General features: G+C 39.0%; 2 protein-coding genes across 4 annotated transcripts in view; one reads left to right on the forward strand and one right to left on the reverse strand.

The window, feature by feature from the left end:
* LOC6633585 (uncharacterized oxidoreductase SSP0419) overlaps positions 1-18,900 on the forward strand; it is a 24,900-nt gene continuing 6,000 nt past the window's right edge. The window contains exons 1-2 of one of the 3 annotated variants that reach the window (XM_015170209.3): positions 1-154; positions 566-679. The gene's annotated coding sequence lies outside the window, so the exon portion shown is untranslated. Of the gene's footprint in view, positions 155-177; positions 274-565; positions 680-18,900 lie in introns of those variants that run through there. The other 2 variants (XM_002057227.4, XM_070211344.1) reach the window with 2 other exon arrangements.
* LOC6633584 (E3 ubiquitin-protein ligase RNF133) lies at positions 11,538-12,245 on the reverse strand. Its single transcript, XM_002057226.4, has one exon. It carries the CDS (start codon positions 12,148-12,150, stop codon positions 11,707-11,709), a length of 444 nt encoding a protein of 147 aa, XP_002057262.1. The 5' UTR covers positions 12,151-12,245; the 3' UTR covers positions 11,538-11,706.

Genomic DNA, 18,900 nt, shown 5'->3' on the forward strand with positions numbered 1-18,900 from the left:
GCTTACACACACGGGCCAGTCTTCGATACGAGCTCAAAGCGCCAAGTCGACGGGTTTTTAGAAGCAGCGCAACGCGAGTCGCGAAACAAACGCAAAGAATCGAATTCGAAGTCGAAAAACACGAGAAGTCTGTGCGAAACTGTGCGTGAAATTGGTAAAGAGCAACACCGAAACAAAAGCAGAAACCGAAATCGAAATTGAAACAGAAACCGTTGCAAGCCGAACCGCAGCGGGCGCATTCCACATACCGAACATACTCAAGACCATTTTAATGTGATTTGTTGTTATTGTTAATTGCTTTTTCTTTTTTGGTTATTTTTTTTCGGTGTTTTTGTTATATTTGTTTTCGTCGCGTGTTTTCAAATGCAAACAAGAAATTCGCTTTGATTTCCTTTTTTTTACTTTGGCGTCTAACAATTTAAATTTATTGCAAATTTATTTATTATTTTATGTGTGTGTGCGTGTGCTTTTTTTTATATAGTTTCTTCTTCTTGTGCGAAATTTGAAGACGCAGCTATAAAAATCGTTATTTTTTGTTTCTTTTTTTTTTGCCTATTTTAAATAGTTTTTTATTGATGCGATTTAAATTTTTTGAGAAGCGCTAAACGGAGCGAGACCAAAAACAAATATCAAGGAATCAAGCTTGAGCTTCATTTGCTGCACGCGAACCGAATCAAGGGTAAGACATATGTCAATAAGTAACACACAAACATATTTAATTTAAATAAAAAAAAACACCCTCCCCCCCTCTCTGTTGGTTCAAGTCAATGTCAATGGGCGCTGACTTTCAAAGACTCTCAAGGTACAGTTGCGCCCAGCGCTGCGATAGACGCTTGCGCAGTCAAGCAAAACCTATCGCTGGTCTGTGGAAAGGTCTGGCCTAAACGTATTCCTGGCCGAAGGAAGCCCCGCTGTGCACTTCCCCCCTTCCCGTTCCCCCCCGCCCTCATAGAGCATTTAACGCACAACTGCATTTCGAAATGCGATGCGAATCATCTTAATTTTCAACGTTGTCTTCTTCTTTGCATTTGCTTGATGAGATAACCGCATGAGATAATATGTGCAAGAGTCGCCAAGGCGGGGGCCTCCCCCCCACCCCTCCACCACAAGCCCCTCTAGACGCATTCATATGCAAAAGAATCGCGTCAGCTATTTTATTGGTGTGTCGTGGGGTCGAAAGGGGTTGGGCGGAGGGGGGGGGAGGTTCGGCAGCTTAAACGCGGAATGCCAGCAGCAGCGGCGGCGGCCTCAATAAAAAAATCGTGTGTCTCGCTCGTGCCAAATCGCTAAAAATCATCAATCTTAAGTTAAACAACAACAACGACAATAAGAAGTAGAAGAAGAAGAAGAAGCACAATAATACCTGTTGTATGCGTATGCAAATTAATGGTTAAAAAAAAAAAAACACACACACACATGAAGAAAAAACAAAATACATTCTTTTTGACAGTTCTTGTTTTAAAAGCTTGGACAACAACGCAGACAAATCGTATCACAGATTATAGTAAACGACTACTAGATACCCTGTACAAAGTGAGCAGACAAATCGTATCACAGATCATAATAAACGACTGCTAGATACCCTGCACAAATGTAAGCTTAGGTCTTAACTTGCGCTATAGCAGATATTATTTGAATACTAAGTGAGCTGAGCTCATATTCTTAAACAACAAATATTACTTCGACTATCTTCGGCAAGCCGAAGACTGAATACCCTTGAAGACAGCTTACGGCTCTCTGAAGAAAATTGTGGAGCTTGTCAGCGCTGTGTTTGCAGAAGATCCTTGAAAAAATATGACTTATTTCCATATAAAAACAATTTTTTTATATAGTAACGATAGAATAGTCGGATATTAATGGGATTACGGTCATATTTAAAGATATGACAGGATAGGATATTATGGGGAAAGCTAACTTGAAAAACAAAAGGGTTTTATATGTAAGAACTTAGCTTTAGTAGGGCCCGATCCGGCTAGTTCAATAATACATATAAATAGAAATAGGCAGACACACAGGGTGTTATCAGGGTGATAATAAATTGAATTGTGGTTAAATAGATTCGAACCGTTAACCAACACAATGCATATGTTTGTCGAGCTTAAAGCTTGGGATGTTGGCACATTTTACAGTTTCACATAATATCTGGCAACGCTGCGTAGATTATTTTAGAGAAGATATATCTGTATAAAAAATATCCCTTATATATGTGAGAAAAGTGTTTATTTTTTGGAAATATTGTTTTAAAAATTGCAAGTTTTTTAAACATATTTTTCCGCATCTTTACGCTGTAATGGGCACAGAACTCTGTGCGTGCGTCTTCCAAATTACAGGGTATATGCATGAATGAGTTTTGAAAGGGTCAACGCGAAAACACTTAACCAACATTTTATGACTCCTGCTCTTTGAATCGACAGCTTAACACTTGGAATTGTGTCCACAATTGGGCACACTCGATAATTATTGGATACCATGTGGAGCTGGACGCAAGCCGGAACAGAAAATGTTGAACTTTGATCTTAAACGCAGCTGCATTCATTGGGGCGAGCATTTTTCGTATAGAAACAGTTTGACATTTTGACATTTACAAGACAATTCGAGGCTTAAGAGATTTAAGAAATTCCACGCACGAACGAGACGGAAAAATAATAAGAAACTTTAAGAAAAATGAAAAAAGAAAAAAAAACGAAAACGAAAACAATAAACAAACAGTTGAGGTCGTTGCTCAAACATGCGAGATAGCTTAACAAATAGACAATCTTGAGAGTATGGAAACTCAAAGACAGCATTTACAGACATGCAGACATGCAGACATGCCGACATGCAGACATACACATATGTACACACATACATATATATGGGCTTGTCCGGCTGTCTATCCGTATCTGTAGACTTGTATCTGCATCTGTATCTGTGCCTTTTAGCTACATACCAAATCTACATGCGTGTCTCGGCTTGATTCTGGCGAATCGACAGGTTTTTTTTATCTTAAAAAGTAACTGGCTAGTTGTCAGTTTTAGTTGCCGAGTTGCCAAGTGGGGGTATATACATGTATCGCTCTAGGGGCGAGGGGATCACACACAGCGAACTGCTGAGACCACCCGGAGTTGGGGGCTCCATACTGAGATACAAGGCCGGTCCAATTAAAGATGCGTGGTGTGCGCGCAAGAGAGGAGAGTCTTGTGCCAAACCGGAGCTGCAAAGCAAAGCTGCAAGTGCTGGAAAACACACTATAAGCTTGGCAAATAGTGTTGGTTAACATAACAGGCAGATTCCATAAGCAGGAGAGCAAAGGTGGATGCCAAGGAAGAGACACGAGCCAAGCTTTTAGTGTTGTAAAATGACAGCCAAAAGGCAACAGCAAAGCGACCAGAATTTCAAATCTATTGTCAACTAGTAAGCCAGTGTTGAGCAACGCAAATTACATGTCGAAGCAAAAGAGACACAAGGACAAGGACAGTTGAGGGGCAAAGCAAAGCCACGCAATCGGCATTTAGTGCTGTAAAATAATAAATGAACCAGCGCTGGCTGACCCAAATACTTGGAACAGTAATAAGAAAAGTTACCTTTGGCTAGGCGAAAGAGTTGAAAGAGAGTGAAGTTGTAAGCGCGTTGACACAAATATAATGCCAGTGTTGGTTAACCCACATACCAAATCCTTGAAAGAGCGCTCCGACTGTGTAAACGCTGTTGTTAGTAAGCACTAAGTGCTCCTAAGTATTCGACAATTGAAAGAGGTGAAAGCGAAGCTTTAATTATAACCTGTGTCTGCTTGGCTGGCTGCTGGCTCACATGCTGCCGTTGTTGTTGTTGTTGTTGTTGTTGCAGCAGCAGCAAATCTGTCTATTAGCCAGTTATTGCAAATCATTCCATTCCCATGCACTTGCTCATACGCTCAGCCCTCAACTGCACTGCGCTCCAAATGCCAAGCGGCCAAGTCCAACTATGTCTGTTGAAAAGTTCAAACGCAAGACGAGTATAAAAAATAGCAAACACACGGACAAGTAAGAGTGCTCTGGTCGGGTGTGCTTGACTAGAAGATACCCTGAACCCATCTTCATTCTACTGAGCCCAACTTCCTTCTACTTAGCACTTCTTCCTACTATTGAATTCTTTTTGCTTCTATTGATTTCTATTGTGGCATGTATGGAAATGCATTCTTGATTAACTTCGGTGCTTGTAGTCCGATTTTTATGAAACTTTTAGGGAACAAATGTCGCATACAAAAGTGTGTATATACTAAGTATGTTTACTATTCAATTTTGGCGAAAATGGGGGAGCAAAAGAGCGAGTGAAGTATTCTTAATCTTTATATTATAAGTATATTTTGATGCGTTACATATTGCTTGAGAAATATATCATACCTTCTACAAGGTACACTCTTGGTGTATGCATTCGAAAAAAGTGAAATTGCAAATCGAACAACGTCGCCGACGACGACTGTGTCCATAATTGGCGGACAGAAACAACGACAACAACGCCACCAAATAGGACGCTTGAGTGGATGCCCCCAAGCAGCTCGAACCAAACAGGCCCCGGAATCGGAATTGGCATCGAATTCGCCAAAGTTATTTTTATAAAGCTGCAATCCATAAACGAAAAAATGGCAACAAATCGTTTGTTATTGTCTATCACATTGAAATGGAAATCGAAAAACAAACCGAAAAAGCAAAACAAATAATTAATCAATATACAAAAAAGAAAGAGAAATAAAAATATAAACTAGCTGCGGCTAGCCACAAGTTGAATACCCTTTGCAGGGTTTCATTGATCCTAAATTGAATATATATAAATAACTATAAAAATATATAATACATGAATAATAAAATACAAATTGAATCGCTCCCAAATTAGAATGTTTCAATGCTCCAAATATTCTTACAATTAGTGCTGATTACTAATTTCTGTTAAAAGACTTTGACATAACTAGTAGGAAAATGAATATATATATTATAAATATATTTTACTAGCGGGTATGCGCCGGCCATGCCAGTGGCAAGTTTTCTGCTTACCTTAACCTTTTCTCCCAGTTCTCGCCCGTGAAAAGTTGAAATCTTCGCGTACTATATTGAACTGTCCGTCTATTTCACAACATGTTTTAAGTCCATCGAGTAAAGAACTAAACCTTTGGAATATAAGCATGCATGCGTACATGCGTGAATGCAAGCATGCATACAAGCATGCGAACAAGCATGCAAACAAGCACGCATGCATGCGTACATGCATGCGTAAATGCATACATGCGTACATGCATGCGCACATGCATGCGTAAATGCATACATGCGCTCATGCATGCGCACATGCATGCGTAAATGCATACATGCATGCGTACATGCATACGTAGATATGTACATACATACATACTTACGTACATATGTACATACATACATACATACATATGTACATACATGCATACAAACATACATGCATGCATACATACACACACACACACACACACACACACACACACACACACACACACACACACACACACACACACACACACACACACATACACACACACACACACACACACACACACACACACACACACACACACACACACACACACACACACACACACACACACACACACACACACACACACACACACACACACACACACACACACACACACACACACATATATATATATACACACACACACACACACACACATATATACATACATACACTTATATGCACATACATATGTATACATATACACCTGTACATACATACATACACATAAATATACATACAAAAAAAAATACCAAAAAAAAATCACCAAACAAAATTCACCAAAAAAAAATCACCAAAAAAAAAAACGACACTACTAGCTGGGCATGAAAGCTGCAGAGCCTACTTGAATTCTTGAGAATCGAGGAGTAGAGCACTTGGTAGAAATTATTTATTTTTGTTAATTTGCAGCACAGCGAGAAATGAACTTGGTCTGCATTTCGAATTAGAAAACAAAGTTGCATTCATACATACATTCATAAATACATACATACATGCATGCATACACTAACACACACACGACCACACATACACACGCACACACACACGCACACATGTTTATATATACTTATATATATTCGAACAAAATACTTGTACTATATAAGGTTTTGATCGCATCTAAGCAATCTGCTATAGCCCTTGTTGGACAAGCGAACATTAGCCTGGGATTCGAACCTGCGACCCTCTTGTTTTGCTTGAATCTGAACCAACAGAAGAACTCAACTGTCAAGAGCTTAACGCATTGTAAAGCTCATCATTTTCGTTTGCTTTGGAAAAGCCTTTTCCCGCATCTTTTCCAATTTGCCGTTTTCAGCACGAATGTTCTAGCACTCGTACCTCGATTTTCATCAGCGTATTTTAGCCCAATGACCAGCTCAATTAGCCAGCTGGGCACACATACAGTAAAACATGACTATGTTGACCACGTTCGCTAGATATTTATGCATACGTGCACTCCGAGCTGTCGCAAGCGACAGCCTGTGTGTTTTAAATGTCGTGACACACTTGTATTACCCACTCGCAAGGGTACGTACAAAATAGTTATATATATATATTTAAAGAAAACATAGAGAAAAACACATTTGAACAAAAAGCGTGATTTAAATTCCCGGCATGCTTCCATTTGGCAGTTAGCCAAAAAATAAAAATAAAAATAATGCTGCGTTTCAAGCGCCGCTTGAATCAAACATAAAATAAATATAAAAACAATGATATAAAATAAAAAACAAAAGCGTAATAGCTGTTGATGATACACATTTGCAATGCTTTTTGAAAGTGTTTTTTCGATTTAAGCTAGAAGAGAAGAGAAGTGCAGAGAAGAAAAGAGAACTATTGCGGCTTAAATATTTTCTTGCATATCTTCCCAAATACAATATTCACAATTCGCAAAGTGTAAAGAAGTTTTCTGGTTCAGTGCAATAGACATTTGATAACATTTCTAAATCAAAGCTATAAACTGGTTCAAAACCAATTTGATCCCAGAGAAGAGCAAAGCATAAAAAACTCAAAGCCCGACCATTCACAGGATTTTGAAAGCATCTGATGATCTCTGAAATCAAAATCTGTGTTCATGTGGGAAAGCAGTTACACGAACGGAAGCTAAGACCAGACAATTGGTTCAAGTCGTGAACCGAACCATCGACAAATAGTTCGTTCATGCTTTTGCAGCCCTGTTCTTATCACTAAGAGATTTCCAGCTGTGCAGCCCAAAAACCATTTGGCAAATGGCAACATAATTTCGATGGCTGGCATTTATGTCTATCATAGGGGTTTCCTGTCCAAGTTAATCTAGCCTTATCGTATGCCTTGAAGCTATCCAATGCATAGAGAGTTGTACTGAACGACCAGACGTGACTTATGTGGCATTTTTTAAAGCTACCATCCCATATATGTGTGCCATATCATGCCTTATCGAGGCACTCGTCCGAGTGAAGCCCTAGAAAATAAAGAGACCCGAGCTCGGCAACTGCCTCAAAGCAGGTTGGCAGCTCGCTTTGAACTGATTGTTAAATGCAATTGACGATTTACAAATAGAAATAGAAATAGAAACAATGGCTCAGTATGGCTAGAAGAAGAAGCAGCAGCAGCAAAAGTAGGTAAACAAAAATAAAACAAAACAAAAGAAGAAAAAAAATGCAACTTGAAAGTGGCACAAAGCAATTTTAGCGCTGAATGGAGCGTTAAGTTTTTCAACTGCAATTGCAATGGATTTGCAAGAAACGAAAAAGAAACAAATTAACAAAAGAATAACAAATTGAAAATGAAAATGAAAAAAAAAAATCAAAACCAAACAAAACAAAACAAAAAAATAACAATCCAAGCTGCAATTATAATTGGTACAGATTTCAGTTTGAACTTTTTTTTTTCTTGCGCCAGTTTCGAAATGAAATACAGAATCTTACATATCCGACACTTAAGAAACTCGATTCCGTGAAAACAAAAAAAAACCACTAATAAATTTTCTGCGAACAATTTGAAACTGTTTCTCAAGCCGACACTTTAACGAGCTTAGAGGAAAGCCAGTGTTGGCTAACACATTAAATATATAATAATAGTATTTAACAAAAAACGGAAGTATATATATGTTTATGTATTTGGATATGATGTTAATGTTTAACATTATCGTTCGTATCTATAATAATAATAAAATGAAGAGAGCGAGAGAGAGAGAGAGAACAAGAGAGATAGACATATAGACATTTTTCATGAGCACAAATGCTATAAAAATATCACAAAAATACTAATAAAATACTGTCAAAAATACTAGCATAAATACTGCAAACATACTGGCAAAAAGACAACAAAAGAAGTGAGCCACTTATTCATGCTGGAAGATAAAAAAGCGATAAAACGGCAATAAGCAACACATCGAACGGAAGAAACGCATTCTTATCATCGGCGATAAAACCTGTCAATCTGGTCGTGTGTGCGTGTGTGTGTGTGTGTGTGTGTGTGCTGCACACACAGACAGCTTATCGATAGTTTGCATAATGGTTCAAATGCCATTTGGAAGAGCTTCATTAACATCAGAAAGCGCCAAGAGGCGCACAAGGTGCGGTAATATCTGGTAATAGCCGATTAAATGCTCAAGCTAACAAATTTAAAAAGCAATAAAAACTAAAAAAGAAAGAAAGAAAGAGTGGGAGAGACAGATAGAGAGAGAGAGAGAGAGAGAGAAATGAAAAACAGCAGCCAAGTTGGCCAATAAAACACGGCCCTAAATCAAATAGCGCCCAAAGCAATTGCCAGGCCCTCGACTCCAGTCGCATTGAGTCGACAGAAAGAAAATAACATTATTTGAAGTGTCGACGGCAAAGAAATGCGCCGCGTTCCGAGGAGCGTGTGAAAATGTGCCGAGTTTTTTGGGCATATTAGTGGTATTCCCCGCAGCCAGCCACCTAACAATTACCTCATCAAATTCCATATGCGATAATGATAATGCGTTGCGCTGTGACGTATGCGAGACATGCGATTTATGTGAAAACTGCCTTCAGCAGGCTTACAGGTTGCACAGCTAAAGTTGATTGGGCCCAAAGAAGTACCTACATACATAGATATAGAGCAATTAAATAATCTTGTAACATGTCTGGCCAATAGAGCTGGTGGAATACAAATCTAGGCTTAAAGCGCTGCAAAAAAAAGCATTTGTCGAATTTCAAAATCACTCGCAAGCGTGGAAAATGCGCGTTAACTCACCCGCAAGCGTGGAAAATGCACGGTAACTCAGCTGAAACTTCAAATCTTTATGAAAATTCATTTGAGATGCATTTCACACTTTTCGTAATGTACATTTGGAGAGTTTCTGCCTAACATTTTATGGGTATAGTTTAAATGCTGCCCTGCATAGAAATCTGTAATGGATTCCAGGGTAACTGCTAGTTCGGCAGTCTTCTATTGATATATTTAAGTATTTTACAAGCTAACGGAACTGTCAACTACTTTAGTTTGTCAGCTATTCGCCTTGAAAACTGAGCATAGCACAGACAATAAATAGAGCTCATCACATTCCACATAGATCTCGAGCGATTTGACTAGCCCCCCAATGTCAGACTTGACTCGACTCTCACTGCACACATTCCAGACAGTGGCTGCCATAATTCAACTGACTGTCAACTGTCATCTTCAGTCTATTCACATTTGTCATTCGCTTGGCTGTGCCGTCACCGGCAACGCCCGCGCTTAGCTCACCTCGCGGATGATCTAATCTCAAGACCTGGCCGGGAAAGAAATCGCTGAAAATGTTTTTGTTTTTGTATACACTCTGTTCACATCATGGATAAAGGTATATTGCTCATGAGCCGACGCTAGAGGCTTGCAAGTGAATGTACTATATTCTCTTGAATCATACACAGATGGAAATGAATTATTTTTCTTTGATATCCCATCTGCATAAAATCCATAAAAATTGATTGTCAGACATGGTCAAATTTATAGATCCAGTATGGCATACACAGATTAAGAAACCTTCCCCCACTCTATCCAAAACTCTTGAAACACTATCATATTTAAGGGTAAAGCCTTTCGCTTTGGTATATCCACGCTTTTGCATGTCAGATTCAAGTCCTGAAATTTTCAAAGAGATCGGACTTCAAGCACCGAAGCTAACCAGGAAAGCATATCTCACACAAAGTGTGGGAACATATTGTTAAGACAAGCGCACTTTAGCAGCTAAAGTCTTGCACCTTAGGAGATTCACACTTTTGCATGTCATATTTAAGATCTGAAATTTTCAAAAAGATCGGACTTCAAACACCGAAGTTAGAAGCTAGAATCTTTGTAACGGCAGCTGGGCGGTGGAGCACTATTTTTTTTTTCTATAAATATTTCAGAAGAGTTGAACTTGAAAATGCTTTGGATTAAGGGGCGTGGAGTCGGGAAGGGGGCTGGATTAGGATTGGCTTGCTTAAAGTTCGGTCGAAGTCGTGCGAGTGGGGGCGGGGAGGGGGTTGTGGGAATGCAACACAATGCGAAGATAACGAAGAGGCGACAAAGGCGACGACGAAAATGAAGCTGTTGTTGTTGTTTTTGTTTTTGGAGTTGTTGCTGTTGTTGTTGTTGTTGTTGTTGCTGTGGGTAAACAATTCAAGAGTTCAGCGAACTTGGTGAAAATTGCTGAGTGTTTATTGCTGTTGATGTTCATGATCATCATAATGATCATGTTGACGATCATGTTGCTGTAGTTGTTGTTGTTGTTGTAGTTGTTGTTGTTGTTGTTGTTGTCTCGATGGCGTGCAGCTAAAAGCAAGTCAACGGAAAGCAGAATAGACGACAAACGGCAGCTTTTCATCATCATCGTCATCATGATCATCATCAGATCGTCATCAGCATCATTATGATGATCTTCATTATTGACTCGCAGCTTGGGCATTTTGAAGGAATTGCATTTCGGCAAAAATTTTTTTAACAAAAATTGTCCTATCATTCATTTTATTCACATTAATGTTAGATAAATCGTTCGTGTAGAGGTTTTTCTTCAGACAAGTTGGACTAAAACATTTGCTGGTTCGGTTCATGAACCTGGTTTTCCCTCGCCCTGAACCCAGCTTTCGTTTCGAGCCAGACTACGTTAACAACAGTTTAAGGCAACTAATCAGCATACTTTCTTGTTAATAGTTCGCAATTTGATAGATAGAAAATTGGCAACCAACAAAAAGTTTATAGTTCGAACCTCACAAAAAAACAACTTTCGAGTCATGACAAGGCTCAAAATCGATACTTATCGATACAAATAAAGACAAAAGAGAGAGTCTCCAGCTTTTGTAGATCCCCAGTTCGAGGCGTTTACTCAGACGGACAACGGCCGGCAGAGGAGTTCCTCCTACCTAACCGTATTTTATATATGTTCAATAGGTTCAGAGTTCGATTTTATTTTCATTGTTAGGCCGTGTGAACCTTAAACCAGGCAAGACTTTTGCTTGGCTTGTAGTCTGTTAAGTGTTCAATAACAATGCATGCAGCTGTGCACAGTGTTGTAAAAGAGTGTTATAGAGCAGTGTGCTGTGTAGCGATCAAATATAAAATAGATTATAAAAAATACATATATATTAACATATATATATGGAGTGGCCCGTAATATGTGATTGTGTGGCTCGCGAACGCCTTCCCAAAAATCGAAAAATCGCACAATATTAACCTACAATATATGGCCTTGGAACTGAGTCTTCTGCGCTCTGCCGATGGCGCTTCACATTAGGTATAGACAAAGCGTCGTGTATAGATGGGCGGCCTGTAGGGCCACAGAGCGCGCGGTCGGCGATTGTCGAGCCGAGCCTCATCGAGATAGATATACGGCTGGTAGCCCAACACGGGCTCGATCTGTCTGCCATTCCAGTAGCCAATGATCCGGCGGCAGTTGGGACAATTGTTGTGCCGATACAGCCAGACATAGAGACAGTTCTTGTGGAACCAATGGCCGCAGGGCAGGCGATACGCGGCCGCCAACCCGCCATCCTTGGCGCTCTCCAAACAGATCGTGCATAGCGTCTTATAGGGCAAGCGAACAAATTCCCACTTCAGCTTATAGTAGCCCAGGCAGCCCGTCAGGCGATATAGGCCCAGAATTATAATGAGTATGGCTGGCGCGACAAGTGAGGCCAGCAGACATATGATTGTGAAGTCTTCCAGTGGATCCATGCTAGTTTCTCTCAAAAGTTTGTTTATTGTTTTTTTGTGATCCTGATTTTGTTTTGGAATGAAGCAAGTGAGTGAAGTGATATATATATATAAATAAATATATATTTATAGATATATATATATTTTTGGTAAGCCACACTCATTTCCATGCTGCTACGATTGAGCTAAATAATACTGTTGCCGATTGACTGACTGACTGATTGATCAATAACGAACGAAATCTTGTATTTTGAGCAAATCTCTTAGGTTTTAAGAGTCTGAGGCATGCAGCCTCAAGTGTGGTATATATCAAGATGAAGTAGCTTTCGTTCCATAGCAACCGCTAGCTTGCTCCTCCGTCTACGTCCCATAGCTATAAATCAAATAAATAGATTGCATAGCCACAATCTTATTGAGCATATACGAATGATATCTACAGCACAAAAAGATCGTCAAGATCGCTTAAGAAACACAGAAGTTATTCAAGAAAACGGGTCTGTACGAATTTCTTCATACACATGCACGCATGCACACACATGCATGCACACATGCACACACGCATGCATAAATATAGTTCAGTTTTCATTTAGCGACATTCAATTCCTGGTTTGGCTGTGGGGTCTGAGGCGTTGGCAAGATTGAAAGAAGTTGCGAGCTCGACTCTCCGGTGCGGCTAACCAACTTCTTTGTTTTTAATATTTGCGAATCATTTTTTAAATTTAAAGTAAAATCAATATACAATTAAAATTGCGATAAGCAGCAGGCATTGTTATAATTTATGAAATACAAGTAAAGCCAGCAAAAAAACAGGCGACTTATGTGAGAAATACTAATTGTCTCTCTGCAAGATGCGTCTTGAGTCTGTGATTCGTATCGAGTATCCATAAATTGGCTTATTTACACGCTGACAATTGAGCCCCTCGACTTGGTCACGTTTATTGGCGATCGGAGGAGCCGAAACCCTGAGACGACGTGCCCACGATTAAGGCCTAGACATATAAATAAAAGCACCAAAACAAAAACGAGCTAAAAGCTAAGACTGAAACCTAAAACGTAGATTGAAATGCATAACATGAAGCCGCCTACACAGCGAGCGAGCGACTGAGAGAGAGAGAAGGAGAGAGAGAGAGAGAGAGAGAGAGGGGGGGGGGAGAGACTTTTCGACCGATCCCTTGAAAAGTAAATATTTACGATATCTGCATATTTTCACCTTTCAAATAAGGTTGTTGGTTTCTTATTTTCTGGAAACATCTTTTGGTTACGCGTATTTGGGCCACAGAAATTGTTGCTGTCCAGTGGAGGGAAGGGGGGCTTGTCTGGAGGGGGATGAGGAGCGGATCGGAGGCCCGCTTAAAATTAGCGCTCTCGCTGGCGATGCGTGTCTAAAATGTGTTAAACAGAAAGAAATCGCCAAACGAACCCGAAACTCAAAACAAAACCACAAAAAAAAAAAAAAAAAAAATTAAAAATACAACGCTGAGTTATGCGACTGCCCAAATACGAAAGATACTTGTACTACTTATAGATACATGTACCTATATATATATATATATATATATATGTGTGTGTATGCGTGTGTGTGTGTGCGTGTGTGTGTAGTCGTATGCAAATGTTTCGATGCCAAGTTGACTGGACAGCAGCCAACTGGTCGAGAGCTCCACTTGAATGCGGCTCATTGGCACCTGTTGCCATTACTGGTTATCATAATTACTATAAAGATACCCTGTAACACTTGGCTGCAAATCGGGTATATGTACAAATATATAGATGAAACTGTTTGCGAACTGAATTGAATTGATTATGAATCGCTGTAGCCAATTTCACTTGCAACTGTGGAAAATGTGTGGAAACTGGTTAAATACATTTATTTTCCGTTGTTTTTCGGCCACTTGATCTTTAACTCATTCATCAAAGAGCTTTATGTAAATACATGCCAAAACGTATTACACACATTTCGCAAAATCCACACGTTTGGGCGGAAAGTGAATGTCCAAGACTTCTTCCAGCTGAATAGAATAGCTTAACTCTGTTTGGGCATAGCTCAGCTGGCAAATGGGCAGGTTTAGGCACAGAGTTGAACTGACTTATGGCCTTATATAGAGCTTTAGGCAAGAGTTTTTTTATTAACCTTGACATTCCTTGAGCTGCTCGAGATCTTAGTTAAAGCTAAGCCTTGAAAGCAATTTGCTCAATTCATGTTTTTAATACTTATCTAATGAAAAACCTTGCAAATAGAATCATGTTTCGTTTCTACAGGGTATCTGACGACCGTGCGCACTCGTCCAGACTCTTCTTACACTAGCCTTAATTAATTTTTGTTGTTTCTTGGTTTTTCTATTGCTGTTAAAAAGTTGAGGTGCAAAATAATTGGGCTACTTGAGTATCAAATTTCATGTTTCTCGCCGCGTTTCGTTTCGTTTCGTATTTAATTTGGCGCTCACAAGAAGGCATTTCCATTTTGTCAGCGCATTTGTAACACACCAAATAAATAACAAGTCGATTCTCTCTATCTGAATATTGATTGCATGCGGTGTATATGTACATTAGACCCGACCAGATCGAAGCGCTATATCACTTATTTGTCACACGAACGTTGAGTCGAAAACTAAGTTCTTCTGTCATAAAATATTCAATGACTGAATGGAAATATTCCCGAAACCATAAAGTATATATGTACTCCAGATCAGCATCAAGAGCCGACTTGGTTTTAACCATGTTCTTCTGTCTGTTTCGATGCGAACAGGCAGAGTTTATGTCGGAAGCAGAATTACTATATCGTATATAGCTGGAACATAGGAACAATCGGCTCAAAAGTAAACTTGTTACCTTATCGAGATATCAAACCCATCATTCGACCACTAAAGTATATAGGAAAAATCTGTCAACAAGTAGGTCAAATCTCTTCCGGAGTAAACTAATATATTATGAAGCACTATAAGTAGAATCGGATAAAAAATGACTTTGGCAAAAGATATATTTATTAAGCTCGAATAACGACAATCGAGAAAGAGTATTAAATCTTCGGCCCCTCTCTCTCTATCTCTCTCTCGCTTTTGCTTGTTTTCATTTGGTTTTCTTCAGAGTTTGTTTTTTATTTTGTATTTTCTGCTTCAGTTTCATCAATTCTTTAATTATGGCAATTAGCCAATTTCGTGCGCTGCAAAAACGCAAACCTAGCCCCAGTTGCAATCCGAGCCCCACAAACAAGAAGAAGAAGAAAAACCATATACCATATAGCATATAGCATATATTAGATGGCGAATGCAATCGGTTCGGCGAGTGTTGATTTTTCACTTTCCACAAGTTTTGTTTTTCTTGTGCTTTTGTTTGTTTTTTTTTTTTATATTTATTTCAGTTTTCCTTTTGCACACTTTACGAACAATTTGCGCTATTTGGCCCATTATTCAATGGAATTTCAACGGATAGCTGCGATAATTGTTTTATGTTGTTGTTGTTGTTGCAAAAAGTGAACAGCGCAAGAAAAAAAAATGAGATATACTTATGTGGAAATATGTTTTTGATTAGTTTTCGTCAGTGTGCTAGGTTAATGAAACTAGCCACGATTGCTTCTCGCTTCGCTTATATAAGTTTACAGGAGTTTCATGTATCACAAAATTCAGCGCCAGTTTGCTTCAGCTTCGAGTACAAATCAAACTGGATTTAGGTTTGAATGGATCGAAAAAGTACATATTTAGATATGTTGACGAACTGTAAATGATAATCGACAACATTTAATGGAATTCTCTTGCTTTTGCCGATCTGGTTAGCTTTATTCAAAAAGCATTTGTTTGACTGATTGACAAACTAACCATTCCACACATTAGGGTGGAATACGCATGGAAAACATTCCTACTTAAAGAGTTTAAACTTATACGAAGAGCTATTCAATACCATTCTTGACTTAAGAAACAATTTTAAGGAGCAACTAAAGTAATTCTTGTTTCGACAAATATCTGGCCCAATCCACGCGCACACGCGGAAAAACGCTGGTAAGCAGAGTGGATTTGAATCACTTTCAGTTCGATCAAAACAGAGTTGAAGCAGCTTATTAAGTAATATTTACTCAGTTCAGATAGTTAGCTATAAACTGAAGTTTCACACAATCTAGAGGCCACTTTGAAAACCAAATATAGTATAGATGTTGTTGTGCTTTTACCTCAGTCAAACGTTTACGTTTGGTGAGTTACAACACACTTAACTGGCTGTCAAGTCATCTTCTTGAATCCGTCACTTGGAACAACAACTTTCCAACTCTGTTCGGCTGGCATAATTAGACTTTAAGCTATCATCAGCGCCAGATCATCGATTCAATGCGATTCGGAAAAAAGTTGGGGAAGAAGCAGAAGGCAAAGTTAATTAAACGCCTGTCTGAAAGCATTTGCATGCGCCAATATGCAATACACGGCGTATGCGCAATATTATGATTAATAAGCTGCGGGGATGCATGCGGCTGGATATGGACTGTGCATAGTTATGGATGCGAGACAAGGCTGACACATTTGGGCTGAATGTGGAATGTTGAATGTTAAAAAAGCAACAACAATTGTGCTGCTGCGGCTGCTAAAATAGCCACAACAAATCAGCAAATGTCGCAATTAACATATTTTATAGCTATGCACCTGACTCAGTGTGTGTGTGTGTGTGTGTGTGTGTGTGTGTGTGTGTAACACACCCTGCACAACATGGCTGCCATAAATGAAGCCATAAAGAAACACACACACAAGCAAACAAACAAAAAATATACAAAACGTCTTAAGTAGATTTTGTGAGTAGTACACGATTTTGGCGAGCTGCAAATGCGACAAACATGAAATAAATGTGCTGCCGTCGGGTATGCCCGACTTGCACATATTCTTCCAAATTATACACCGCAAATCTTATATCTTATATGCCCCCCTCTGCGTATATATACGGCATACTCCCTTCAAATGAAGCAAGATAAGTATATATTTTCCAAAATTCGATAAACTAGCATTCGGACAACTGGACAGACCTTTACTGGACTGGACTTTCTGCTTACGTTTGGGAATCGAAAACAATATACCCATTGTATGCATATTCAATGGGCATAAATCAAATACTGAAATATTTTAAAACTTATTAAGAGCTAGAGATAGGGAGAGAGAGAGAGGGCGTGTATATGCATATGAGATACATACAACGAGCTGCAAACATCTTCCCGCAACTCGAAGCGTAAATCGAACTTTCCATAGAGACAACTTGCCAGATACATTTGTATCTTATACAGATACAGATAACTCTGCTGAAAATATGTGGATGTCAACTGCTCGCAGCTGACAATCCATCCAAGTTAGGTAAAGTATTTATCCTTAAAAGTATCTTTTCCAAAACAAATCATCTTTCCTTGGCAATTTCCTCTAGAGCAGCGTCCAAAAACGTATCTGCTTCATTGACTGAGCCCCCTTCGACCCAACAGTCACACACAAACACAAACACACACACACAAGCAGAGATAATTTGTATCTTTTAATTAGGCAGCCGTCGTATGCGTCGGCATGTGCAGAAAATTAGCTTGGCTTTGCAGTGATTAAGAGCTACACTTGAACTGGTCTTGCAAAGAGTCAAGACTCGGCGCGCACTTGACTCGTATCTCCAAATGTATTCACAATAAACGTATCTATATCTGTATAAGTATCTGTATCTTTGAGTTAAACTTTAGTTCTAGGCAAAATAGCTACTAATTTGCGACTGCCAAACAAAAGCACGAGGCCTGATTAAGCTCTATTAGCTGTGTAGCTGTATCTGTGTATCTGCATCTGTATCTCTATCTGTGTATCTGTATCTGTATCTGTATCTGTATCTGTATCTGTATCTGTATCTGTATCTGTATCTGTATCTGTATCTGTATCTGTATCTGTATCTGTATCTGTATCTGTATCTGTGTATCTGTATCTGTATCTGTATCGGTATCTGTATATCTATTTGTATATGCGTATGTTTATGTATATGTATCTGTATCCGCAAATCTATTTGTATCTGTATCTGCATATGTATTTCTATCTCTATCAGTCTCTGATCGATATTTGTATTTGTATCTGTATCTATTTCTGTACCTGTGCGGTCACTGCCAATTATATCTATGCCTTTCGCTTCCCTTGCCGCAGGCACTAACTACTTTAAGCCTGTCTTTCACTATTCCCCACTACCCCATGCCCTTCCCGCGGACTACCCGTTGCCCGCTGCCCGCAGGGGAATCGCAGACAATGACCCGAACTGTTCAAAAGTAATCTGAACGTTGTTTACCCGAAAGCACAACAATTAGCTTTGATTTTTGTTGCTCCTCCAGAGATTTACATAAATTAAAAACAAAAAAAAAAAAAAACAAATCAGAAAAAAGAAACAGTTTACCAATTGTTCAGACCGAACTGTCTTATATGAATCTATCTCTTTGATAATTTTTGAAATATTTGTTTTATTAAATGTGTAAAAGCTTTGTATAATGACAATGAATGACATAACAACATAACCTCAAGCTAGCCCATGCATAGCGAAAACTAAGAATGATTATGAAAAGTAAACGCTTTGAGTAGCAAAATCAGCATACAGTTAATAACTGCATGGTAAGCTTGCTTGTAAACATGTATCTAGCCCTTAAATAAATCTTAACAGTCTGTCACATCAAAGAAGTCGTGAATTGTCAGAACACGCTTCCCGACAACCTCGTGTCAAACTGGCTTGTAAAGTTTGATTAGGTTATAAACTGGCTCAGTTGAACATAAACTCATTCATGTCTAGAACGTTAAATTGCAT

Source organism: Drosophila virilis, chromosome X (genome assembly GCF_030788295.1).
Source record: "Drosophila virilis strain 15010-1051.87 chromosome X, Dvir_AGI_RSII-ME, whole genome shotgun sequence".
Lineage (NCBI taxonomy): Eukaryota > Metazoa > Arthropoda > Insecta > Diptera > Drosophilidae > Drosophila > Drosophila virilis.

Bases quoted from the DNA above. Each gene is read 5' to 3' on its own strand.
- LOC6633584 (XM_002057226.4), bottom strand. From the start codon at position 12,150: ATGGATCCACTGGAAGACTTCACAATCATATGTCTGCTGGCCTCACTT.